Raw genomic sequence first — 26700 nt, forward strand, 5'->3', positions numbered from 1 at the left:
TCCTTCCGCCTCAGCCTTCCAAGTAGCTGAAACTACAGGCGCGCGCTACCATGCCTGGCTCATTTTTGATTTATTGTAGAGATGAGGTCTCGCCAAGTTGCCCAGGCGGATCTCGAGAATCCGCGGGCTCAGGCATTCCACTCATCTCAGCCTCCCAAAGGTGCAGGATTACAGGCTGAGCCACCAAGCCCAGCTAAGTTGAGTTTTATTGTTGTACCATTGGCTTTAAATTTCTCTTGTGTTACTTTGTGCTTAAGCTGGAAGTTGGGATGTGGGAGGGTATTTCTAAATTTTACTCATCAGCACTCAACTTTTGTCTTTCCCTGTGTGCCTGTGCCTCGGTGGGGAATCTCTAGGTGTTCTGACCCTCTCCCAGAGGTAGATTACTATTGTTTTAATTGGTACTTGGTAGCCTGAAAGTGAAGTTAGGAACGTCTTGTTGTCCTAGTTCAGTCTCTCTTTTTTTTTTTGAGTTGAAGTCTCACTCTGTCGCCCAGACTGGAGTGCAGTGGCCGCTCCCAGCCAGCGCAGCCTCACCTGCTGGGCTCCGGCGATCCTTCCACCTCAGCCTTCCAAGTAGCCGGAATTACAGGCATGCGCTACCACGCCTGGCTGATTTTTGTTTTTGGATTTATTGTAGAGATGAGGTCTCGCTGCCCAGGCGGGTCTCGAACCCGCGGGCTCAGGCAATCCACTCACCTCAGCCTCCCAAAGGCGTGGGATTACAGGCTGAGCCACTGAGCCCGGCTCCAGTCTGAATCTTGGATAGGCCCTGTGTGCCCAGGCATCAGGAGTGGGACTCTCTTAGTGATCTTGCTCCTCTAGGCCAGACTATTCCTGTATCTTTGAAGTGTTGTCTGGAAAAGAGTTTCTCTGTTCCTGCCTCAGTGGTAGATCTCTAATGTCTTTGATATATATGAGATTCTGTAACCAAGACTGTTTTTTCTTTTACTCTTCCCCCATTCTCAATGAAATCTTTCACTTGTGCCCTGGGGGTGACTGGGCTTGTTGTTTCTCCCCCAGTGCCTTTAAATTTTTGTTACTTAGGAGAGAAGGATCTGGTTGGACCTTCATATTTTTCCTCATTGTTAAGACTTCCCCCCTTCCTCCAGTTCTGTATCACAGAGGAAGACTCTTTCCAGGCTCGTATTCCCATATTGTGAGCTCCTGGTGGAATTTGGGGAAGATCTTGCAATTGGGTTTGAAATCCCCTTTTCTCTATGACTCCCAGAGTACACACACTGATGATAATCCACACTTTGTCGTTAGCAGTGTATTAACAATTTTAGATGAATTCTTTTCACCTACTTTTACGGGAGCCCTTGGTCTACCACAGGTGAGTCAGTGCTTGCATCTTGTCTCCTAGAAGGGGCCTGTTTATTCTTGGGTTTTAGGTTACCTGGTTGCCCTGAGTCCTCAGCTTTCTGATGGATTTAAGGCTTAGTTTTGTAGTTTTTTTCTTCTTATTAGCCTAGTGGTGGCATTCTTTCCAGCTTTTTATAGTCTAAGCAGAACTCAGGTAAGAATGGATCTCTGGGGCTGTAGTTTGTAATTCCATGACTTCTTTGCCCTCAGGTTCCCTTCTCCTTGGTTTACATCAAAAGAAAGAGTTCAAATTGACTAGACTGATAGTGGAGAAAGAATTCCCCAACCGGCTCTGGATTGCTTTTTTCTTTTCCTAAATATTGTAGTTCCCTCAACGCCATCTTGTGGTCAGCTTCTCCTCTACAATCTTTGTTGTGTTTTCCCAATCTCTTTCTCCCAGCCCCACGTATCCTTCCATTTTATTTTCTATTATTAAATGCCCAGAAAAAAAACATATATTGTAGATTTTAAAGCCTTAAATTACGATTAAAATTTTCAGTACCGTGTTTTCTTGATAGTTTGCCATTTTTTGTTGACAGGTAATTTTGTGACAGGGTCTTGCTTTGTGTCCCAGGTCGAAGTGCAGTGGTGCGATCATAGCTTAATGCTACCTTCAATTCCTGGGCTCAAGCAGTCCTTCTTGCATCAGCCTATTGAGTAGCTAATACTACAGGCACACTACCACTCCTGGCTAAAACTTTTTTTCTTTTTGGTAGAGATACTGTGTTGCCCAGGCTGATCTCAAACTCTGGTCTCAAGTGATCCTCCCACCTCTGCCTCCCAAAATACCAGGATTATAGATCTGAGCCTCTGTGCCTGGCTCTATTTTGTAAATTTTTTTTTTTTTGAGTCAGAGTCTCACTCTGTTGCCCAGGCTGGAGTGCAGTGGCATGCTCATGGCCACTGCAACCTCGACCTGCTGGGCTCAGGCAATCCTTTCTCTTCAGCCTTCCAAGTAGCTGGAACTACAGGCGTGTGCCACCATGCCCAGCTTATTTTTTGATTTTTTGTAGAGACGAGGTCTTGCCAAGTTCCCCAGGCCGATCTCGAACCACTAGGCTCAGACAGTTCTATTACCTCGGCCTCCCAAAGTACTATTGCAGGCATGAGCCACCACACCTGGCTATTTTGTCATTTTCTAAAAGAAGTAAATATTAGAAAGTTGGGGTAGGACGACAAATTTTACTTGGTTCCTTTTCTTTTGTCCCTATTCTATTCCTTGCTTACAGTAGTTTGTTAAGAAAAAAAAAATAGAAGTGACATTGTTTTTTCATTCCAGAGTTCTTGTCTTTTACTCTTTTGGAAAAGTTGCCCAGGCTGGTCATCTTTGGATTAGATGAAGATTGAGAGGGTTTTTTTTTATTGTTGTTGTTGTTGTTTATGTGGCTGGGTGTGGTGGCTCACGCCTGCAATCTCAGCACTTTGGGAGGCAGCAGTGAGAGGAGTGTCTGAGACCTGGGTTTGAGACCAGCTTGGACAACTTGGTGAGACCTTGTCTCTATAATAAATAAAATTTTAAAAAGTTAGCTGAGCTTGGTGGTACACACCTATACTTGGAAGGCCAAGGCGGAAGGATAGCCTAAGCCCAACAGGTAGATACTGCGGTGGCCACTGCACTCTTGCCTGGGCAACTGAATGAGACTCCAACTCAAAAATAGATAAATAAATCAAGGAAAATATACATAACGAAATTTCTCATTTTAACCATTTTTAAGTATACAGTTCAGTAGCAATGGGTACATTGACCTTTTTGTGTAACCATCACTACCACTCATCTCTAAAACTTCTTCTGTTATGCTTATTTTTACTTTATTTATTTATTTTTATTATTTTATTTAATTTATTTTTGAGTCTGAATCTCTGTCACCCAGGCTGGAGTTCAGTGGCATGCTCACGGCCACTGCAGCCTTGACCTCCTGGGTTCAGATGATCCTTTCACCTCAGCCTTCCATGTAGCTGGAACTACAGACATGTGCCACCATACTCAGCTAATTTTTTGATTTATTATAGAGATTAGGTCTCGCCATATTGCCCAGGCTGGTCTTGAACCTGTGGACACAGGCAATACTCTTGCCTCTGCATTCCCAGAGTGCTGTGATTAGAGTTGTAAAGTACCACATGGTTATTCTTTATTACAAGATCATGTCAACTGCAAAGAGATAGTTTTTTTTTGTTTTGTTTTGTTTTGTTTTTTGTTTTTTTTGAGTTGGAGTCTCACTTGGTCACCCAGACTGGAGTGCAGTGGCTGCTCCCAGCCACCGCAGCCTCGCCTGCTGGGCTCCGGCGATCTTTCCGCCTCAGCCTTCCAAGCAGCCGGAATTACAGGCATGCGCTACCACACCCGGCTGAATTTTTGATTTATTGTAGAGATGAGGTCTCACTGTCCAGGCGGGTCTCGAACCCGTGGGCTCAGGCAATCCACTCACCTCAGCCTCCCAAAGGCGCAGGATTACGGGCTGAGCCACCGAGCCTGGCTCAAAGAGATAGTTTTAATTTTTTTTTTCTTTCATTTTTAAAATTTTTGAGTCGGCATCTCATTCTGTTGCCCAGTCTGGGAGTACAGTGGCATGATCATGGCTCACCTCAGCCTCCCAAGTAGCAGAGACTACAGGTGCATACCACTATGCCTAAAACTTATTTTTTAAAATTTTTTATAGGGATGAGGTCTCTGTGTTGCCTAGGCTGGTCTCAAATCCCTGGGTTCAGGCAATCCTCTCACCTCTGCCTCCCAAAATGCTGGGATTACAGACTTGAACCAGTGCTCCTGGCCTGGATTTTAAATTTTAATAAGCTGAACCTTTTAAGACCGGACTACTTTATGTCTTTAGTCCTTAAGACCACTATATATCAATGTATTATATCATGATTTTGATTTGATGTTTGTGGTTTTAAGACAGGTTTGCTCTTAGGTATTTTTGAAAAGGCTCTTAGAAAGCATTTTATAGGAATTGATTAAAAATAACTTTGAAATTTTCCCCATGCGCTGGCTATATAGAAATTTTTTTTTCCTTTGGAGTTCTGTGCTGCAGAACAAAGGAATTCAGAGAAAATGTATGCCCTGTAAATAGTGTTATAAAATAAATAATAAATGCCTTGAAGGAGAAATCCCTTTAACAGTTAACATTTACTCTTTAGGAGAGAATGCAATATTTATTTTATTTGAGGATAATAAAATGGAGCACCATTTGAGTATGGAAAAAAATAGTAATTTCAAAAGATATTTTGAGATTCCTCTTGCGACTCCTTTGATTTCAGGGATGTCTTAAGTCAATTCGGGCTGCTATAAAAATATTATAAACTGAGTGAGTGGATTATAAGCAGGAAAAGTTTATTTCTCATAGTTCTTTACAATGAGATGTCTAAGATCTAGGCGCAGGCAGATTTGATAAAGGCCCACTTCCTCATAGACCTTTGTCTTCTCACTGTAGCATCATGTGGTAGGGATCCCTCTGGAGCCTCTTATTGGGACAGTAATCCAATTCATGACCTATTCACATCACAGAGGCCTCACCTCCAAATACCATCACATTGGGAATTAGGGTTCAACATGTGGGTTTTGGGCGACACACATTCAATCTGGAGTTTTTGTTGAAGTAGAGACACACACTCGTAATTTCTATATTTTGAAAAAGTTTTTTTTTTCCTGTGATGTGTTGAAGTAAAAACACAAATTCTGAGACTTCCTAATTGATCAGTGAAGACTGATCTTTGCCAAGAATTTCAATACCTTTAGGATTTTAGAGTCCTTAATTGGAGTTAGACATTTCTGTGAATGCATCCACTGTTGTGAATAAGTTTATTGTTCTCTGCACAGTATAGCCTTTTCCTAATACTCTTGGGCATTTTGAGTCTCAAAATGGTAAGATAAGCTAAATTTTTTTTTTAAGGTAAATTACATTTTTTTTTTTTTTTTTTGAGTTGGAGTCTCACTCTGTGGCCCAGGCTGGAATGCAGGGGCATACTCCCAGCCACTGCAGCCTCTACCTGTGGGCTCATGCGATCCTTCCGCCTCAGCCTTCCAAGTAGCTGGAATTACAGGCACAAACCACCACACCTCGCTAACCTTTTGATTTATTGTAGAGATGAGGTCTCCCATGTTGTTCAGGCTGTTCTCAAACCCCTAGGCTCAGATAATCCTCTCATCTCGGCCTCCCAAAGTGCTGGGATTATAGACTTGAGCTTCTGTGCCCAGCCACATTTTTTATACAGGTGAAAAAACACAAGTGATTATAGGTTAGCTATGGTAAAGTAGGATTAGAATTCACATCTCTTAATTCTTAGTTTAGTAGTCTTTGTTTTCTGTTTTGCAGATTCTAATTCATGTATTCCTTAACTACTGCAAAGTATTGGCATAATTTTGCCAAACGTTAGCTTTTTCATCTATAAAATGAGACAGCTGAAGTAATAGCCTCATATTTTCTTTCTGATGTGAATTCAGTTTTTTGTTTGTTTTTTGAGTTAGAGTCTCTCACTCTGTTGCCCAGACCGGAGGTGGCATGTTCTCAGCCACCACAGCCTTGACCTGCTGGGCTCAGGCGATCCTTCTGCCTCAGCCTTCCAAGTAGCGTGACTACAGGTCCATGCCGCTATGGCTAGCTAATTTATTTTGTTTTGTTTAGTTGTAGAGATGAGGTCTTGCCAAGTTGCCCAGGCTGGTCTTGAACTGTGGGCTCAGGCAGTCCTCTTACCTCAGCCTCCCATAGTGCTGGGATTATAGCCATGAGCCAGTGCGCCTGACCAAATTCAGTTTTAAAGTATCATTATGACTATAAGAAAGGGACTGGCAGTAGTGGAAAACTGCCAGGGGGTGGGGGTGGGATTGGCAGTTGAGAGAAACTACCAGGGAAGGGAATGGCACACCTCATCAACAAGGGTACCTGCATAATGAACATTTGTATACTCAACCCTGAATTGTACCCCATATCCCACATCTTTAAAATAAAATTAAAAAATAAAAGTATCATTATGTAGTAAGACTAGAATATCTCAAAATGATCCAAATACTGTTATATGATTGTTGATTGTTAGAATTGCTCATGAAATTTATTCATTCATTGACTGACAGTTATTTTCCACTACATTGTGAGTTCCAGAAGGGCAAAATCCTTCCTTATCTTGTTTACTATTTACTCGGTTCTTACCTAGACCAGTGCCTTGAATGAGGCTCAGTGCTCAATACATATTTGTTAAATGAATGATTAGACAAATGATAATATTGGCATGGGTGGAAGCAGCATAGTATTGTGGAAAGAGCATGTACATTCTTTGGTGTCACCCTTACTTTATATCATAGGATATAATATTTCAGAGGTTTTTGGGAAGGTTACTTGGGATATAATATATATAGTACAAAGCATATGCCTTTTACTTAAAATGTTAATCTCTTATTGCAGTCTCCTAGAGGCCTAGCCTTTTTTTTTTTAACCAAGAGATTTTTATTATATAGACTAGATACATTTTGGTATACTAGGTTGAATTTTATAACCTATGTTATTTTTCTCTTATAGTTTTACATGTGGCACTCATAAAAGATGAGGCTGAGAACACGGAAAGCTTCTCAGCAGTCAAATCAAATCCAAACACAGCGCACTGCCAGAGCAAAGAGGAAATATTCAGAAGTTGATGATAGCCTGCCTTCAGGAGGAGAAAAACCACCAAAAAATGAAACTGGCTTATTGTCTTCAATTAAAAAATTTATTAAAGGAAGCACACCCAAGGTAATGATTTTACCACATACTTTATGTTATTAGAAGTGAAGTTTAGCGTGTTTTCTCTAAAAATGTATAGCTGAGATATAATAGTTCTTTTTTTTTGAGTTGGAGTCTCACTCTGTCACCCAGACTGGGGTGCAGTGGCACGCTCCCAGCCACCGCGGCCTTGACCAGCTGGGCTCTAGCAAACCTTCTGCCTCAGCCTTCCAAGTAGCTGGAACTACAGACGCACGCCACCACGCCCGGCTAATTTTTGATTTATTGTAGAGATAAGGTCTCACCAAGTTGCCCAGGCGGGTCTTGAACCCACAGGCTCAGGCAATCCACTCACCTCAGCCTCCCAAAGCGCGGGAATTACAGGCTGAGCTACCGAGCCCAGCTGAAGTATAATATTTCAAGAGTGTTTTAAGGGGATGCCTACACTTAGGTATTAATTTTACTTTTAAAAGTTTTACATGGAAAATATGTAATGGCAGTTCAAGAAGAACGGTATTTATTCCACTGAACTCATCCACTTAGCTTTCCATTTTTTCAGCATAGTATTATGGAAGCAAAATAAATTTTCTCCTATTCTTTTACTTGAGTTGTTTCTTTTACTTTCATTTCAAAGAGAAGTTAAAGTTTTTTCATACTATCATTCACTGTCTAAGGAAATTATTTCTTTTGTCTATCTAACTCTAACATTTTATAATGAAAACGTAGTGCTTCATTAAAGAGAAAACAAAATTACTAAAAGAAAGAATGAACACTGACTAGGAGTCATGTGCTCCAAGTTGAATGACCTAAGGAAATCATTTACCCCTCTGAGCCTCAGGAAGATAGTAAAATGGGACTAATACCAGTTGCTTTGTCTGTCCCAGAGTTGTTTTTGGATTAGATGGCACAACAGATAGAAAAGCATTTTGATCAACTTTAATGCAACCTATAAATGTATAGTCTTATCATTCATTGTATATAGAATTTTTAGTGACTGTTTACTATTTTTTTTTTTTTTTTTTTTGAGTTGGAGTCTCACTCTGTCGCCCAGACTGGAGTGCAGTGGCCGCTCCCGGCCACTGCAGCCTTGACCTGCTGGGCTCCGGTGATCCTTCTTCCTTAGCCTTCCAAGTAGCTGGAACTACAGGTGCGCGCTACCATGCCTGGCTAATTTTTTGATTTATTGTAGAGATGAGGTCTCGCCTTCCCAGGCGGGTCTCGAACCCGCGGACTCAGGCAATCCACTCACCCCAGCCTCCCAAAGGCGTGGGATTACAGGCTGAGCCACCGAGCCGGCTTGTTTACTATTTTTATGCTATTTTGGGATTATATGATAAGTTTTCATTATAAGTTTATTACTTTGTTAAGTAGAAAAATAAATCACTGTTCATAGGGATAGGTTTTGTTGTAATAGAGCTAACAAAGCCTAATTACTGTGCAGTTGCACAAGTCTTAGAAGTATTCTGTATTTGTATAGGGTTTTGTTTTTGTTTTGATGGGTTTTTTGTGTCTAATAGTATAACTACAATTTCTTAAGTAATTAGAATAGTTGACCTAAGTTTGTGTAAACCTGCAAGTATTATAATATTATCATATAACAAAGATCAGATTTCTTTCAGAAATGTGAATTTCCATCTCTATAAATTTCTAACAGGTTGTCATCAGCTTCTGTTGGTGGGAAGCTGCTATGATTAGTTCATTCTCCTGAGATCTCCTATGATCAGCTCTAATTGTAAAGTGCTTCCTCATCTTGAGGAAAATAACACTTTCTCATGTGTTCCCTTATTGCATCCTTTCCCTTGAAATCAGATACTATGTTCCCTTATCTGTGCAAGTGCAAGCCCTTAGTCATTATCCATGGTAAATATTTCTAGTTATATGGGATTGTATGGTATTTATCACCATTTTGGCCACCTTTATCTTTTATTCATGAAAGATAACCCCTAGAAATGAAGATAAGTTTTTATTATGTCTTCTGACTTCTGTTCATATATACAGTTGACCCTTAAACAATGCAGAGATTAAGGGTGCTGACCCCTATATAGTTGAAAATCCACATAAAACTTTGACTCGTCCAAAGCTTAACTAATAATCTGCTGTTCACCTGAGACTTAACCAATATCATAAGCAATTAGTTACCACTTTTTTGTATGTTATATGTATTCTACACTGTATTCTTACAATAAAATAAGCTAGAGAAAAGAAAATGTCATTAAGAAAAATCATGAGGAAAATATATTTACTATTTGTTAAGTGAAAGTGGATTATCATAAAGGTCTTCATCTTCCCGTTAAGTAGACTAAGGAGGAAGAAGAAGGGTTGGTCCTGCTGTCTGAGGGGTGGCAGAGGTGGAAGAAAATTCGTGCATAAGTGGGTCTGTTCAGTTCAAACCTTTGTTGATTGAGGGTCACCTATACTTCCTTTGACAGGAGTTTTTTTGTTTGTTTATTTGTTTTGTTTTGTCTTTTTGAGTTGGAGTCTCACTCTGTTGTCCAGGCTGGAGTGCAGTGGCATGTTCACGGCCACCGCAGCCTCTACCTGCTGGGCTCCTGCAATCCTTCTGCCTCAGCCTTCCAAGTAGCCAGATCTACAGGCGTATGCTACCATGCCCGGCTAATTTTTGATTTTTTGTAGAGACAAGGTCTCACCAAGTTGCCTGGGTGGGTCTTGAACCTGCAGGCTTGGGCAATCCACTTGCCTCAGCCTCCCCAAAGTGCTGGGATTACAGGCTGAGCCACCGAGCACGGCCATGGAGTTTTTTTTCTATTTGGTTTTATATTAAATTATACTTTGTTTTCTCCTGTAGTAGCTCAATCTTTGTTGGTCAACAAATTTTCGCTCAAGTCAATTAAAACAATCAGGATTTTTCTATAGAAATATACATGAAGTTTTTTTTGTTTCATTAAACAGTTTGTCAAAATTACCCTGTCCTCTGTTCTTACTTCTTTACATGGATAGGGCTGTGAAAACCCTGTTTGCAGACTAATGTCTTGTTTATTAATTCATGTCTTGGGTAAGACTTTTCCTACAGTTACAACTCACTTAGCTGTACTGTAGTTCAACTCAGATTTTAAAAATCATATTCTGTAAGATTATTATGGAAATTGATATTTGAATGCCTTACTGAAATCAAGGTACACTTGATATCTTTTCCCAGACTACTCACCAAATGTTAGAAGTAAGTAAAGGTTAGTTTGTCATGTATTAGTCCTAATGAACTTATACTGACTTCTAAGTTATATTGCTTTCTTTCCTACATTGTCATAAACTATCTTTTTGATAATATATTCTAGCCGGGCTCAGTGGCTCAGCCTGTAATCCCGCACTTTGGGAGTCTGAGGTGAGTGAATTACCTGAGCCCGTGGGCTCGAGACCCGCCTGGGCAATTTGGTGAGACCTCATCTCTACAATAAATCAAAAATGAGCCGGGTGTGGTAGCATGTGCCTATAGTTCCAGCTACTTGAAAGGCTGAGGTGGAAGGATCGCTGGAGCCCAGCAGGTCGAGGCTGCAGTGGCTGGGAGCAGCTACTGCACTCCAGTCTGGGTGACAGAGTGAGACTCCAACTCAGAAAAAATAAAATAAAAATAAAATAAAATATATTCTAAAGTTGTGTTGAGTATCTGACAATACTTGTTTATGTATCTTAAAAACTGTCATTGTCTTTTTTAAAATTTAGCTAGGAGTGTACAGCTAAAAAATTGAATATTTTTAGGTGCTTTTATGTCCAGCATCTCCTTAATCCTTATAATCATCTTTTGTTATTTTATAGAAGAGAGAAACTGAGACTTAGTGAGTGTAGGTAACTTGTACAGTGCCAGTAATAACAATAACTAATAATTATAATAATAAATAACCTACCTAGTATAGAAATATAATAAAGAGTACAACAACACTTACAGTTGAACAGTTGCTATTTGCCAAGCACTGTTCTCAGTGTTTTAAGTATAATAAATTGTTTAAGCCTCACAAATTGTGTGAGATAGGTAGTATCTCTGTTAAAGATGAGGAAACTGAGGCACAGAAAGGTTAAATAACTTCTGCAAGGTTACTTAGCTTTAAGTGGCAACACTGGAACTTTGTCAACGTGATTGCAGAGTCAGCACTCATAAGCAGTATACTGCATCTCAGTAAGTGACAGTGCTAGGATTTAAACCCAGGTGAATTTGACTGATACCTGTGCTCTTTCTCTTTTATCATTCTGTCTCAAAATATCTAGATATTGTCTAGAAGTCCAAGATGAAGGTTTTGGCAGATTTGGTTTCCTCTGAGACCTTTTTCCTTGAATTGGCCTATGGCTGCCTTCTTTTTGTGTCCTCACAGTCACCCTTTAGTATGTGTATTGTTCGTGTCTTAATCCTCTCCTATAAGGACACCAGTCATATTTCTTTAGGAGTCACCCTAACAAACTCCTTTTTTTTGAGTTAGAGTCTCACTTTGTCACCCAGACTGGAGTGACGTTCACGACAACCCCAGCATCGACTTGCTGGACTCCGTCGATCCTTCCACCTCAGCCTTCCAAGTAGCCAGAACTACAGGTGCATGGTGCCACGCCTGGTTAATTTTTTTTTTTTTTAATTTATTGTAGAGACGAGGTCTCACAATGTTGCCCAGGCTGGTCTCGAACCCACGGGCTCAGGCAGTTCTCTTGCCTCAGCCTCCCAGAGTGCTGGGATTATAGACTTGAGCCATCGAGCCCGGCCAACAAACTCCTTTTTCACTTAGTTACCTTCTTAAAGGCCCTGTCTTCAAATATGGTCACATTCTGAGGTACTCAGGGTTAGGGTTTCAAAACATAAACTTGGGAAGGACACAATTCATTCACCCTATAACGGGGTGAATGAAATCTTTGTCTTCTTTTGAATCCAGATTTCTATGATTCTAAGACTTACTACATCTCTTGACGTTAGGATTATGAAATTGTCAGCAAGATTATTTAGGAATTGTTTACGTGCGTTTCTGCTTTTAGAACAATGAGATTTTAAAAAATATATTTGAAATGAAGTCCTCACAACTAAAAGATACTTGCTTTCTACCAGGAATCTCTCTAAATAGGCGTTTCTAGAGTTTTCCCCATCACAAAATGACTGTTATCCTCTATTCCTACCTAAATACTGTTATTCTGTGGTAGTTAAGGGTCATCAATTTTTACGTGGGTGTAATTTTAATGAAATACTGAAATATTCTAAACTCTTATATTAAATCACTATTTTTAGATCTTTGAACTGTGATCCACAGAAAGATATACATACTGTATTGATATGTATATGAAATAAAACACCCTTAATATGTGATATACTTTGATTTTTGTTTCCTATTCTGTTGTTTCTCCTTTTAAAGGTGATCATAATACTTTGAATGGACTTAGTGATCCAGTGATGGGTTATATTCCTTAGTTTGAAAAACATGATTAGATGAAAACTTTTGTTAACTCTTTAACTCTGTATTGTCAAACTTCATAGTTTCAATTTGGAATTTACTTCCTCCTTACTAAAGTTAAGTCTCACTTGTTCATGTAGGCAAGTCTCTCCAGATGTGTTCATTAACGACTAGATTAAAGTAATTTACCATTTATTATGGACGGGCACAGTGGCTCACGCCTGTAATCCCAGCATTTTGGGAGGCATTGGTGAGAGGATTAACTGCTGGCCCCAAGGGTTCAAGATCAGCCTGAGCAACTTGGCGAGACCTCATCTCTACAATAAGTCAAAGAAATTAGCTAGGCATGGTGGTGTGTGCCCATGGTTTCAGCAAGTCAAGGCTGTGGTGGCCCTGAGCATGCTACTGCACTCCAGTCTGGGCATCAGAGTGAGACTCCAACTAAAAAAGAAAGAAAGAAAGAAAAGGAAAAAATGTTATTTATCATTTATTATAGATTGAGGGGAATAAAGCTCAGACTGGTTGAATTTTTAGAGGAAATGGCAATTTAAGATTCATATTTGTTCATTCTCTTTCTGTCTTCCCCTCCACACATATACATACGCCTACATATGGGCATATACTGATAAATAGTCATGTTCACTTAATGATTGGAGTACAGTCTGAGGAATGCAGTATTTGGCAACTTCATCATAGTTTACTTGCACAAATCTATATGGTATAGCCTACTACATGCCTGTTATTCCTAGGCTATAAACGTGTACAACATGTTATCATACTGAGTACTGTAAGACAGTTGTAGCATAGTGGTATTTGTGTATCTAGACATAGAAAAGGTACAGTATTATGAACTTATGGGACCACAGTTTGACCTTGACAGAAACATTGTTGTAGGTATATTTTCTTGCTCTGTCTGCTGAGCTTTGTGTACCTAGCACCCAGATTTTGGTTTCCAACTGCTGTTCTCCACTAAAAGGAACTAGGATTCTTGGTTTTCTGTTGCTGTAACAAAACACCTGGGACTGGGTAATTTATAAAAAGAAAAGAAGTATTTGTTTCACAGTTCTGGAGGCTGAGAAGTTCAAAATCAGGTACCTGGATCTGATGAGAGCCTCATGCTGTGTCATGACATGGTGGATAGCATCACATGGGAGGAAATGTAAAAGAGGCAGAGCACAAGGAACAACCTTGCTTTGTAACAACCCCTCTTATGGTATCTATTCCAGTCCTCCAAGAGTGAGAACTCACTCCTATGAATGGCGTTAATCTCTTCATGAGGGCAGATCTTTTTTAACTCAAATGCCTTTTAAAGGTCCCACCATTTTCAACACCATTACATTGGGAACCAAGCCTCATCATGAGTTTTGTGTGGTCAAATATTATTCAAACCATAGCAGATTCCTTAAAGAAATGTTCTAGGGCTTGAATACCAGAATGAAATAACCCATGAAACTAAAATAAATACATAGATAGATTTTTTAAAAGTAATAAATGGGGGAGAATAAAAATGTCTTGCCTCTTCCTCCCCTTCCATTACCCTTGTGGATATCCAGTTAATCAAGCAACATTGTTAAAGAGACTTTTCTTTCCACATTAGATAATTGATATCTTCTTTGAAAGTCAAAAAGCTGTATTTGTGTGGATCTATTTCTGAAATGTGTTCTATTCCATTGAACTATCTCTCTATCTTTATACCTGTACCACAGTCTTTATTACCATAGTTTTTTATAGTGAATCTTTAAATGAAATGGTTAAGTCTTCCAACTTTTTTCAAGTTTTTATTATTTTAGATCCTTTATATTTCTATACAAATTTTAGAATTAGCTTGTCTTTTTCTTCAATTAAATAACCCACTGAAGTTATAATAGAAATTTTATTGAAATGCATAGATCATATAGAGAGAATGGACATCCTAACAATATTGAGTCTACCGATTCATGATTATGATATACTTCTTCATTAATATAGGTAGTCTTAATTTCTCCCAGTGATGTAGAGATCTTATACAACTTTGTGGTTATTCCTAGATATTTGACTTTTTATAATGCTGTCTTAAATTATATGTACATTTAAAATTTTTGCTGTTTAGTTTGTCATTAATATATAGAAATATTTATTTATTTATCTTTATTTTTTATTTTTTTGAGTTGGAGTCTCACTCTGTCGCCCAGACTGGAGTGCAGTGGCCATTCCCGGCCACTGCAGCCTCTTCCTGCTGGGCTCCGGCAATCCTTCCGCCTCAGCCTTTCAAGTAGCTGGAACTACAGGTGCGCGCTACCACGCCCAGCTAATTTTTTATTTATTGTAGAAATGAGGTCTCACCAAGTTGCCCAGGTGGGTCTCGAACCCATGGGCTCAGGCAATCCACTCACCTTGGCCTCCCAAAGCGCTGGGATTACAGGCTGAGCCACTGAGCCCAGCCAATTAATTTTTTTTTTTTTTTGAGTTGGAGTCTCACTCTGTTGCCCAGACTGGAGTGCAGTGGCCCCTTCCGGCCACCGCAGCCTCGACCTGCTGGGTTCCAGCAATCCTTCCGCCTCAGCCTTCCAAGTAGCTGGAACTACAGGTGCACGCTACCACGCCCGGCTGATTTTTGATTTATTGTAGAGATGAGGACTCACCAAGTTGCCCAGATGGGTCTTGAACCCGCGGGCTCAGGCAGTCTACTCACCTCGGCCTCCCAAAGTGCTGGGATTACAGGCTGAGCCACCGAGCCCGGCCTAATTAATTTTTTAATATTGACCTGGTACTGTGTGAAATGGCTAAGTTCACTTAATAGCTCTAGTCTTTTTTTATTTTATTTTTATTTTTTTGTAGGAATAGGATCTTGCTCTGTTGCCTAGGCTAGCCTTAACTCCTGACCTAAAGTGATTCTCCTGCTCTGGCTTCCCAAAATACCTGGCCAGTAACTAGTTTTTTTGGAAAATTTCATAGGGTGTTATACATATATATAAAATGTCACATGCCAAATAATGAGTTTTACTTACTCCTTTTGATCACTAGACTTTTTATTTCTTTTTCTTCATTTATTACATTGGTTAGGACCTGTAGTACAATGTTAAGTAGAAGTGGTGAGAGCAAACATGTTCTTAGGGAAAAAGAGTTTGTTTTACTATTGGGTATGATATTAGCTAGATGGTTTTCGTAGTTATCTTTTGTCAGTTTGAGGAATTCCCTCTATTCCTAGTTTGTGAAGAGTTTTTATCATGTTGAGTTTTTGTTTTGTTTTGTTTTGTTGCTGGATTTTTTTTTTTTTTTCTTTCTTTTTTTTTTGACTTAGAGTCTCACTTTGTCGCCCAGGCTGGAGTGCAGTAGCATATTCATGGCCACCGCAGCCTCGACCTTCTGGGTTCAGGTGATCCTTCTGCTTCAGCCTTCTAAGAAGCTGGAAATACAGGCAGGCCCCACCATGCCTGGCTAATTTTTTGATTTAATGTGGAGATGAGGTTGTGCCAAGTTGCCCAGGCGGGTCTCGAACCCACAGGCTCAGGCAATCCACTCACCTCAGCCTCCCAAGGCACGGGATTACAGGCTGAGCCACTGAACCCGGCTTATTTAATTTTTTTAAGTAGAAGTCTCACTCTGTTACCAAGACTGGAGTGAAGTGGCACACCTGCTCACGGCCACCGCAGCCCCGACCTGCTGGGCTCAGGTGGTCCTTCCACCTCAGCCTTCCAAGTAGGTAGAACTATAGGCACGCCTCACCACGCTTGCCTCCTTTTTTGATTTATTGTAGAGATGTGAGCTCAGGCAATCCTGTCAACTCAGCCTTCCAATGTGCTGGGATTATAGGTGTGAACCACCATGCTGGCCTCCCTTTATTTTTATTATCATCATTATTCTGGTAAGAACACTAAACATAAATAAAGTCTACTCTCTTAGAAAATTTTATATCTACAATATAGTATTGTTAGTTATAAGCACTATGCTGTATAGTAGTAAAATTCACCCATTTAAAATATAAATTCAGTAGCTCTTACTACATGCACAAAATTGTGCAGCTGTTACTATAATCTACTTTAGAACATTTGTATCTCCCTCAAAAGAAACCTCATCACCCCATAATTCTCCCTTCCTCCCTACACCTAAGCAGTCACCAAACTACTTTCTGTCTGTGTAGATTTTGGTCTATTCTGGATATTTCATATATATGGAATTATATTTAGTTTTTATATCTGGCATCATTCACTTAACATGCTTTTAAAGTGCGTCCGTGTTGTAGCATGCATTAGTACTTCATTCTCTTTTTTTTTTTTTCTGCCATGTAGTATTCCACTGTTTGGAAATACCACATTTCAGTTATTCATTTATCAACATTTGGGTTGTTGCCACATTTTGTCTTTAATGAGATATTCTGTGAACATGCATGTGTAAGTTTTTGTAGACATCTGTTCTCATTTCTCTTGGGTAGATACCTAGGAGTTGAATTGCTGGTTGTATGATAACTTTATGTATAGCTTTTTAAGTAACTGCTAGATTGTTTTCCAGAGTGGCTGCACAGGCCGGGCGCAGTGGCTCATGCCTGTAATCCCAGCACTTTGGGAGGCAGAGGCGAGAGGATTACCAGAGTCCAGGGGTTCGAGATCAGCCTGGGTAACTTGGCAAGACTTCATCTCTACAAAAATCACCAAAATTAACTGGGTGTAATGGCGCACGCCTGTGGTTCCAGCTACTTGGAAGGCTGAGGTGGAAGGATTGCCTGAGCCCAGCCGGTCGAGGCTGTGGTGGCCATGAGCATGCCACTGCACTCCAGCCTGAGTGACAGAGTGAGACTCTGACTCAAAAACAAAAAACAAAGTGACTGCACCTTTTTATAGTACTACTAGCAGAGTATTATGGCTCCAATTGTCTTGCGCACAGTCAACACTTGTTATTGTCTGTCTTTTTATTATAGGCATCCTGGTGAGTTTAAGGAAGTATTTAATTGTGGTTTTGATATACATTTCCCTAATGACAAGGTATTAAGCATCTTTTTTATGTGTTTGTTGACTTTGTACATCTTTGGAGAAATGTCTGTTCAAGTCTTTGCCCATTTTAAAATTTGGTTATTTTTATCTTTTTATTATTGAACTGTAAGAGTTCTTTATATATTCTAAATGCAAATCCCTTATCAGAGATTATACACATGTTTTCTTCCATTCTTTGGACCCCTTTAAAACACAAAAATTTTAATTTATATTTATTTAATTTAATAGAGATGTAGTCTCACTATTTTCCCTAGGCTAGTCTCAAACCCCTGGCCTCAAGTCATCCTCCTGCCTTGTCTTCCCAAAGTGCTAAGATTACAAGTTTGAACCACTGTGCCTGGCTCAGAATTTTAATTTTTTATGAAGCTCAATTTATTTATATTTCTTCTGTTACTTGTGTTTTTGATGTTATATCCAAGAAACTATTGCCAAATCCAAGATGACAAAGATATAGCCCTAGATTTTCTTATAAGAGTTTTATGATTTTAGCTCTTTGACATATTTTGAGTTAATTGTTTTTTGTTTTGTTTTGTTTTGTTTTGAGTTAGAGTCTCACTTTGTTGCCCAGGTTGGAGTACAGTGGCATGCTGATGGCCACCCCAGGGTTGACCTGCTGGGCTCCGGCGATCCTTCCGCCTCAGCTTTCCAAGTAGCTGGAACTACAGTCATGTGCTACCATGCCCGGCTAATTTTTTTAAATTTTTATTATAGAGACGAGGTCTCACCATGTTGCCCAGGCTGGTCTTGAACCCACGGACTCAGGCAATCTTCTTGCCTTGGCCTCCCAAAGTGCTGGGATTACAGGTTTCAGCCACCATGCCCGGCCTTATTTTGAGTTAATTTTATAGACAGTGTGAGATAAGGGACCATCTTCATTGTTTTGCATGTTGATATTTATTAAATCCTAGTGCCATTTGTTGAAAAGACTTTTTAACTTTTAAGAAACTGCTTAGCTGTTTTGCAGTGTATTTGTACTGTTTTACTACATTCCATTTAGCATTTTTCAACAGTTTTAGTTGCCCACATTCTCACCAGTATTGTCAGTCTTTTTAACTTTAGAAAAAAAAATTTTTAACTTTAGAAAAAAAATTTCTCACCAGTATTGTCAGTCTTTTTTAACTTTATAGGGGTAGGGTATATCACTCTCAATTTGCATTTTCCTGATGATTGGTGTGGTTAAGTATCCTTTTTTGTGCTTATTGACCATATGTGGATCTTCTGTAAATTGTCAGTTGTCAATCAAATTTCTCCCCCATTTTAAACTCTTTTTTTTTTTCTGAGTTGGAGCCTCACTCTGTCACCCATGCTTACAGCCACTGCAGCCTCGGCCTTATGGGCCCAGGTGATCCTTCGACCTCAGCCTTCCAAGTAGCTGGAACTACAGGCACATCCTACCATGCCTGGCTGAGTTTTTTTTATGTTTGTTTTTTTTTTTAATTGTAGAGCTGAGGTCTCACAAAGTTGTCCAGGCTGGTCTCAAACCTCTGGGCTCAGGCAGTCCTCTAGCCTCGGCCTCCCAATGTGCTGGGATTATAGGATTGAGCCACTGCACCTAGCCAAGGAAGTAACTCTTAAACTTTTTGGTCTCAGGATGCTTTATCTTTTTCCAAACTTTTGAAGACCCCCAAAAAACTTGTGTTTATGTAGGTTATATTTAATATTAATATTATTTTGAAAAATATGTGTTTATTTATACTCACAATTATAAACCACTACATGATAACACAAATAACATTTAGTGAAAAATAACTATTTTCTTTATTTTTACTTTTTTATAGATATGGGTTCTTGTTATGGTGCCCCAACTGGTCTCAAACTCCTGACTTCAAGCAGTCCTCCCGCCTTGACCTCCCAAAACTATTTTCTAAAAGCAATAAATAAATATATAAATTCAAATCAGGTTAATCACCCCTTATAATCTATGAAAAGAATTTTTGAACTCTCAAATCTTCATTAAATAATTTTTTTTAAAAAATAAGAGGTGGCTAGACTCTGTGGCTCAGCCTGTAATCCCAGCACTTTGGGAGGCAGAGGCGAGTGGATTGTCTGAGCCCATGGGTTGGAGACCAGCCCATGCAACTTGGCGAGACCTCGTCTCTACACTAAATCAGAAATTAAGCTGGGCATGGTAGTGCACATCTGCAGTTCCGGCTACTTGGAAGGCTGAGGCGGAAGGATCACCTGAGCCCAGCAGGTCGACTCTGGGGTGGCCATGAGTGTGCCACTGCACTCGAGCCTGGGTGATCTCAACAAAAAAAAAAAAAAAAGAGGACAAAGAAAATTAGGGGGAAGCATGACATTATTTACAATTGTGCATATCTGTTTAGTGGCCTAATAGAAGGTAGCTTGTTGGTATTGCAATATGTAAATAAATTGTATACACTCATATTTAGAAAAGAGGGGAGTATTTTAATATCTTTTTGAGATAATTATGGATAATCTGTTGTTGCTATACTAAAACTCGAGAAGCAGTATTCTCATCATGCATTGGTTGTTTAGAAAATCTTGGTTCACCAAGTTATACAAAACTTCCACATACTGACATTTTATTGTGCAATATTATAAAGTCAAATTCATGATATCCTTACTGATCTCAACAGTGAAGTCTTTAAGTACTGGGAAGCTATCGAGCTTATGTGGTGGTGGGTCCAGTTTCTAAAATTCCAGTTTTTGCGGAAAGCTCAAATTTTATCATTGGCAACAAAAGTGTCAGGTTTTCTTGAAGAGACTGGTTTGCTTTGTTCCCTTTTGAGAAAGTTTCTACTTGAAATAAAAATAGTTTTCCATGGGAAAAAGTGATCTAATTCAGCTTACAACTCAATCATTAAATGCCTTTTTCTCAAGACAATTGTAGAACTTTAGTATTCAGCAGAAGTGCTGTGTATATATTTCCCATATAGTCACATTGAATATTAAGACTGAAATTTAAGAGTTGAGATTTAATAATTTTATGACTTTGTCAAGAACTTTAAGAGAACTGGCACCCCCTGCCATTTATAACAATGCAGGATACAGTGATTATTGGGTCTCCATGCCTTGATTTGTGCTAAGGTGTCAGTGGTTATATTTACCATTGCTTTTGGATAGTCAGCACAAATGTCAACACAGGCTGTTGTTCCAGAATAGACTGAGATCCAAAAATATTTACCACTTGTGTTTGTTATCATGCATTCACAATAAAAAAGTTCTTTGGTGATTAGTTGGTGCTGGTATCAATTAAATAAATACAGGTAAAACAGCAAGTCAGTTAAATCTTTCATTAAGTGAGTTAACTTTATCATTGGAAAGTGGGAGTGCCATTTCTTATGTTGACTCTTTATCTAGCAGACTTTCAGCACTATCTGATATTGCATATACTTTTTCAAACAGTCCAGTGTTATAACTTCTTTTTTTTTTTTTAAGTCAGGTTCTCACTCTGTCACTTTGGACTGGAGTGTAGTGACACAATCACTGCTTACCGCTGACTTGAACTTCTGGGCTGAAGGGATCCATCCCTCCTCGGCCTCCCAAGTAGCTGGAACTACAGGCATGCACCACCATGCCTGGCTAATTTTTTTATTTTTTAGAGATGAATCTCACTGTTACCCTGGCTGGTCTCAAATTCCTGGTCTCAAGCAGTCTACTTGCCTTGACTTCTTTAGTACTGGGATTACAAGCATGAGAGCCCACTGCTGATAATTTACTCTTTAATTATTTTGGAGGCTTTTTTATTTTTAGTTTGAAAAGCCGTTACAGTTTTTGGCTTTTAAAGAACTCATTATGTATATATTTAAAATATTAAATTCCCTTTTTAAAAAAATTCAGGTGGAGATGCAAATCAAAACCACACTGAGATACCACCTAACTCCAGTCAGAATGGCAATTATCAACAACTCAAAAAATAACAGCTGCTGGAGAGGGTGTGGTGAAAAGGGAACACTTCTACACTGTTGGTGGGAGTGTAAACTAGTGCAACCTCTGTGGAAAGCAGTGTGGCGATTCCTAAAAGCTCTAAAAATTGACCTTCCATATGACCCTGCAATCCCCCTACTGGGAATATACCCTGAAGAACACAAATCACTCTATAAAAAAGATACCTGCACACGTATGTTTATCGCAGCATTGTTCACAATAGCAAGAACCTGGAAACAACCATGCTGCCCATCAAAAGAGGACTGGATTAAAAAAATGTGGTACATATACACGATGGAATACTACGCAGCCATAAAAAAGAACAAAATCATGAATTTCGCTGCAACCTGGATGGAACTAGAGTCTATAATACTGAGTGACCTCTCACAAAAACAAAAATCCGAATATCACATGTTCTCACTCATATAATGGACCTTGAACATCCAATGCAATACTATGAGAAAATGACGGATGGTACTGGGAAACTATGGGGGGGAGGGGGATGGGATTAACAGTAGCAAATATCTGTCGGGGGATGGGAAAACACTTCTTATCTACAGGGTGCCTGAATGAAACGTCATTGTACACCTAACCCTTAACTGTACCCCACAAAACCATAATAAAAAATACTGATTAATGAAAAAAAAAAAAAAAAAAATTCAGGTGATTATTCTCAAATGACAGTGCACCAGATTGGCACTCTACCTCCATTTGAAGGTGTTCTGTTACATAAGACATGAAAGACAATTTAATAATATTTGTGCAGCCAACAGGAAGATAGCTTTATCATATTTTCATTTCTTACTTACAGTTGCATTTAGCTCCTTTGCAGTAGATTTACCCTTTCTGTAACTCACAGAATCCTAATACGTAAATTTCTTCCTTTTCAGCAGTGTAGCAATGGTTGAAAATTACAAGTCTTCTAATCTCGATTTTTTTTTTTAACCCAATGATTCATTCTTTTTTTTTTTTTGAATTGGAGTCTCATTCTGTCGCTCACACTGGAATGCAGTAGCATGCTCACGGCCACCATAGGCACGACTTGCTGGGCTTAGGTGATCCTTCTGCCTCAGCCTTCCAAGTAGCTGGAACTGCAGGCACACGCCACCATGCTCAGCTAATTTTTTGATTTATTGTAGAGATAAGGTCTCTCCATGTTGCCCAGACTGATCTTGAACCCATGGGCCCAGGCAGTCCTCCCATCTCAGCCTCCCAAAGTGCTTGGATTATAAGCATGAGTCACCACGCCCGGCCTATTGATTCTTTTTTTTTTTTCTCCTTTGAGTTGTAGTCTCATCACTTAGGCTAGAGTGCAGTGACATGCTCATAGCCACTGCAACCTCAACCTGCTGTACTCAGGCAGTCTTTCTGCTTCAGCTTTCCAAGCAGCTGGAACTACAGGCATGTGCCACCATGCCCAGCTAATTTTTTTTTTTATTGATTGTAGAGATGAGGTCTCGTTAAGTTGCCCAGGCTGATCTTGAACCTGTGAGCTTAGACAATCCTATCACCTGGGCTTCCCAAAGTGCTGGGATTATAGGCATGAGCCACCATACCCAGCCTGTTTCATTCTTAATTACTAAAATTTTATAAATTGTATTTTAATATATTACTACATTATAAAATAACTTTTATATAAAATTTATAATTTAGCAAGATTAAAACAATTTAAAATATATTATTGCAGAGCAAAACAAGAAGAGTACACTTGTTTTTCTGCATGTATAAACAGTCATATACCACATAATGATATGGATCACATGTAGGGCAGTGGTCCCATAAGATTATAACAGTCATATACCACATAATGATATGGATCACATATAGGGCAGTGGTCCCATAAGATTATAATACCATATTTTTACTTTGTCCTTTCTGTGTGTGTGTGTGTGTATGAATGCTTAGCATTGTGCTACAGTTGCCTACAGTATTCAGTACAGTAGCATACTATACAGGTTTATAGTCTAGGAGCAATACAATGTACCACGTAGGCTAAGTGTGTCATAGGCTATACCATCTAGGTTTGTTTCAGTACACTATGATTGCACAATGATGAAATCTAAAGACATATTTCTCAAAACACATCCTAGTCATTAATTGATGGATGACTGTATATAGAAAAACTGAGTATCAGAATAAGTTACTAGATTATAATGAAGTTACAGAGATTATAACAGCTATAACTTGAAGAAAGCTAGTTAAGAGCACACTGGAAGTACTGAGCACAAGGATCTTTCATATTTACTTATATTTGCTGTTACAGTGTTTATTTCTTATTGTGGTTTTAGAATCTGATATATTATCCCTAAAGGACTAAGAACTTCATTTAGTATTTATCGCTCACCAATTTTCTTATACTATATATTTTTATGTATTTATATTTATATATCTTTTGAGCATATAGTTATTACATACTATACTTTAGTCCTCATCTGTCTTAATTCTATCTGCATCTGTTCAATATGTTTAATGCTTGTCTTTATTTTTTGTGTCATTTGTAGTCATTTTTGTGTGTGAACTCCTTTTCTAGTAAGTTCCAAGAAAAGACTCATGGGGACAGTATTCTGAGTTTTTGCATATTGATGACAGTGCCCTTTTTGCTTGCAAATCAGTTTTGCTGGACATAAAAATCTTTGACTCACATTTTATCTTCTTGATTATTTTTAAATGTTATTTTTCTTCTGGCATAAAAAGTATTGCTGTCAAATGTTTGATAATTATCTTTTTCTATAAAAGAACTGATTTTGCCTTGTTTTCCAAAGAATTTTTTTTTTTCTTTAAATTCTGTTACATTATCTTGGTGTTGGGTTTTTTGGATTAATATTTTTGGGTAAACAGTGTATTCTTTCAATATGTAATTTCAAGTCCTTATTTGGGGTTGGGAAATGTTGGTCAAAGGATACAAAATTTCAGTTAGGAGGAATAATTTCACAAGATTTATTATACTGTGAGTGCAAGTTAATAACAATGTATTCTTAAAAATCACTGGGAGTAGATTTTAAATGTTCTTACCACAAAATAAATATATGAAATGATATATATGTTAATTAGTTTGATTTAGCCATGCTATAGTAGATACATATTTCAAAATATGTTACACATGATAAATAGAATTTTTGTCTACTAAAAAATAAAATAAAATTTGAAAGTAAATCTTTTGTTTGAGGAAAAATTTCTAGTATTTGTTCTGTTATGTTTTTGTGTTGATTTTCTTCTTCAGGGACTCCTACTATTTTCTCTGTTGTTTCTTTTTTGTCTATCTTCGGTACTGTATTACTCCTTTCTCTTCCCCTCCATCCCTGCCCTTCCTAATTTCCTTCAAGAGAGGGTCTCCCTATGTTGCACAGGCTGGCCCTTGAAGTCTGGAGCTCAAGTGATTCCAGTGTCTCAGCCTCCTGAGCAGCTGGGATTTATAGGCATTTATGGTTACTGACTTTCAAATTTTCTTGATTTTTAAAAAATCTGTATCTTTATTTCTGTTTTTAAAAAAATTTCCCCTATATGCAGTAGTTTTTGCCTGTAGTCCCAGCTACTCAGGTGGCTGAGGTGGGAGAATCACTTGAAGTCAGGAATTTAAGACAAGCCCAGGCAACATAAGAAAACTTGTCTCTTTAAAAAAGTAAAAATGAAAATTTTACCCTATGTTTTTCTTAAAGGCATAATCTGTTGTTTACTTCCTCTTGGGCCCTTTCTAATGTAGCCTTTATTTCTGAAAAAAAATTTTTCTCTTTTGGATTTGGTGTCTCACTCTGTCACCTAGGCTGGAGTGCATTAGCATGAGCACGGCTCACTGCAGACTACCTCCTGGGCTCAGGCAAACCTTCTGCCTCAACCTTCCAAGCAACTGGAACTATAGGCATGTGCCACCATGCCCAGCTAATTTTGTAATTTTTCTGCAGATAAAGGGTCTCACTATGCTTCCCAGGCTGATCACAACCTCCTGGACTCAAGCAATCCTCTTGCATCAGCCTCTCAAAGTGCTGGAATTAAAGCATGAGCCACCGTGCTGGCTTGTTTTTGAGTTTTTCTGTTATGTGTGTTAAATTTTTGATGTCTTTTGTCTTGTTTTGAAATAGGTTATAATTTTATAATTCCCTATGCGTGTTTTTGACAAGCATTCTTCGTTGAGGTGTTATTCTACTCCATGTATGTTTCATCATAACAATTTTGTGTGGGATTTGTTTGATGTCTATACTTTTTTGCTCATTTTTATGTTGTTAGTTTTTTCGAATTTTTAGACACTTGTGTAGTTCATAGTATCTTTTGAACTAGTTTTGTTACTTTTATGTAGTATTTTAAAATACGGTGATGATTTTTGTTTTGTGTTTTATCTCTACCCTATGTTTATTTGGAAATTCTCTCTCCTTCCTCTGTATTGGTTTGATTCCACTCCCACTAACTTCTCCCCTCAACCTATCTTAAGACAACTCTGAAAAACACAAATTTCAGAGAAGACATTGTAGGATAATTACATTTAGTAAACCAACCTAATAACCAACCAACTGTAATATAGAAATATTGTTTCTACTAGTTCCTCTTGTAAAATTCATACCATGTTCAAAAACATCCCCGAATTAGATAGTTGAATGTTCACAAAAGATTAGAATTGAGAGGCCGGCACGGTGGCTCACGCCTGTAATTTCAGCACTTTGGGAGGCCAAGGTGAGAGGATTGCTTAAGCTTGGGTTCGAGACCAGCCTGGGCAACTTGGTGAGACTGCATCTATACAAAAAAAAAAAAAATACCGGGCATGGTGGTATGTGCCTGTAGTTCCAGCTACTTGGAAGGCTGAGACAGAAGGATTGCCTGAGCCCAGCAGGTTGAGGCTGTGATGGCTATGAGCATGTCACTGTACTTCAACCTGGGCAACAGAGTGAGACTCTGACTCCAAAAAAAAAAGAAAGAAAGAAAAAAGAGAAGATTAGGATTGAGTAGCAAATTGTCTTTTAGAATTGGATCATCAGATATTTGAATGTATTATTTCAAAGAGTAGGATTTTACTTTCAGTATGGAACTATATTCTAGATTGGGCCATACTTGATCAATTTCGAGAGTTCATAGAAGCATACTAACTATGGATCCCTTTTGCTATTAGATTGGACAGAAGCTCTCCTCCCTCCATTTCATCTGCTTTTCTCAAGTTGGTCTGCCATTCTTTCCAGTGAATACCTATCTGTTAGGTATTTTGGGCTTCTCCTGTACTCAAGTGTGTTGCCCACTTTGTTGCATCCCTCTGCTTTCCTTTGCCCTAGTGTTTATGGGATTTAGGTATTGTGGCCATTGGTTTCTTATCTGCTTGCATTTTGGATTTGTGGGGGATACCTTGTCTCCTGGTTTTGTTGTAAGTGTTGCCCGTGGATTTTTGTTGCTTCTTTAGTTCTCTGTATTCACTTGGGGATTTGTAGTTTTGAG

At 38.8% G+C, this 26700-nt stretch overlaps 1 protein-coding gene across 4 annotated transcripts in view; it reads left to right on the forward strand.

Annotated features, from left to right (window-relative positions):
- The window catches only part of CTDSPL2 (CTD small phosphatase like 2), an 80285-nt gene that overhangs the window by 14846 nt on the left and 38739 nt on the right, over positions 1-26700 (forward strand). For all 4 annotated transcript variants that reach the window (XM_008069626.2, XM_021718384.1, XM_021718383.1 and 1 more), the window contains exon 2: positions 6873-7082. In XM_008069626.2, the coding sequence (XP_008067817.1) occupies positions 6897-7082 (186 nt within the window). In that variant the 5' untranslated portion in view covers positions 6873-6896. The remainder of the gene's footprint in view (positions 1-6872; positions 7083-26700) is intronic.

This window comes from Carlito syrichta, unplaced genomic scaffold, assembly GCF_000164805.1.
Source record: "Carlito syrichta isolate Samal-C Ts95f unplaced genomic scaffold, Tarsius_syrichta-2.0.1 Scaffold312149, whole genome shotgun sequence".
Classification (NCBI taxonomy): domain Eukaryota; kingdom Metazoa; phylum Chordata; class Mammalia; order Primates; family Tarsiidae; genus Carlito; species Carlito syrichta.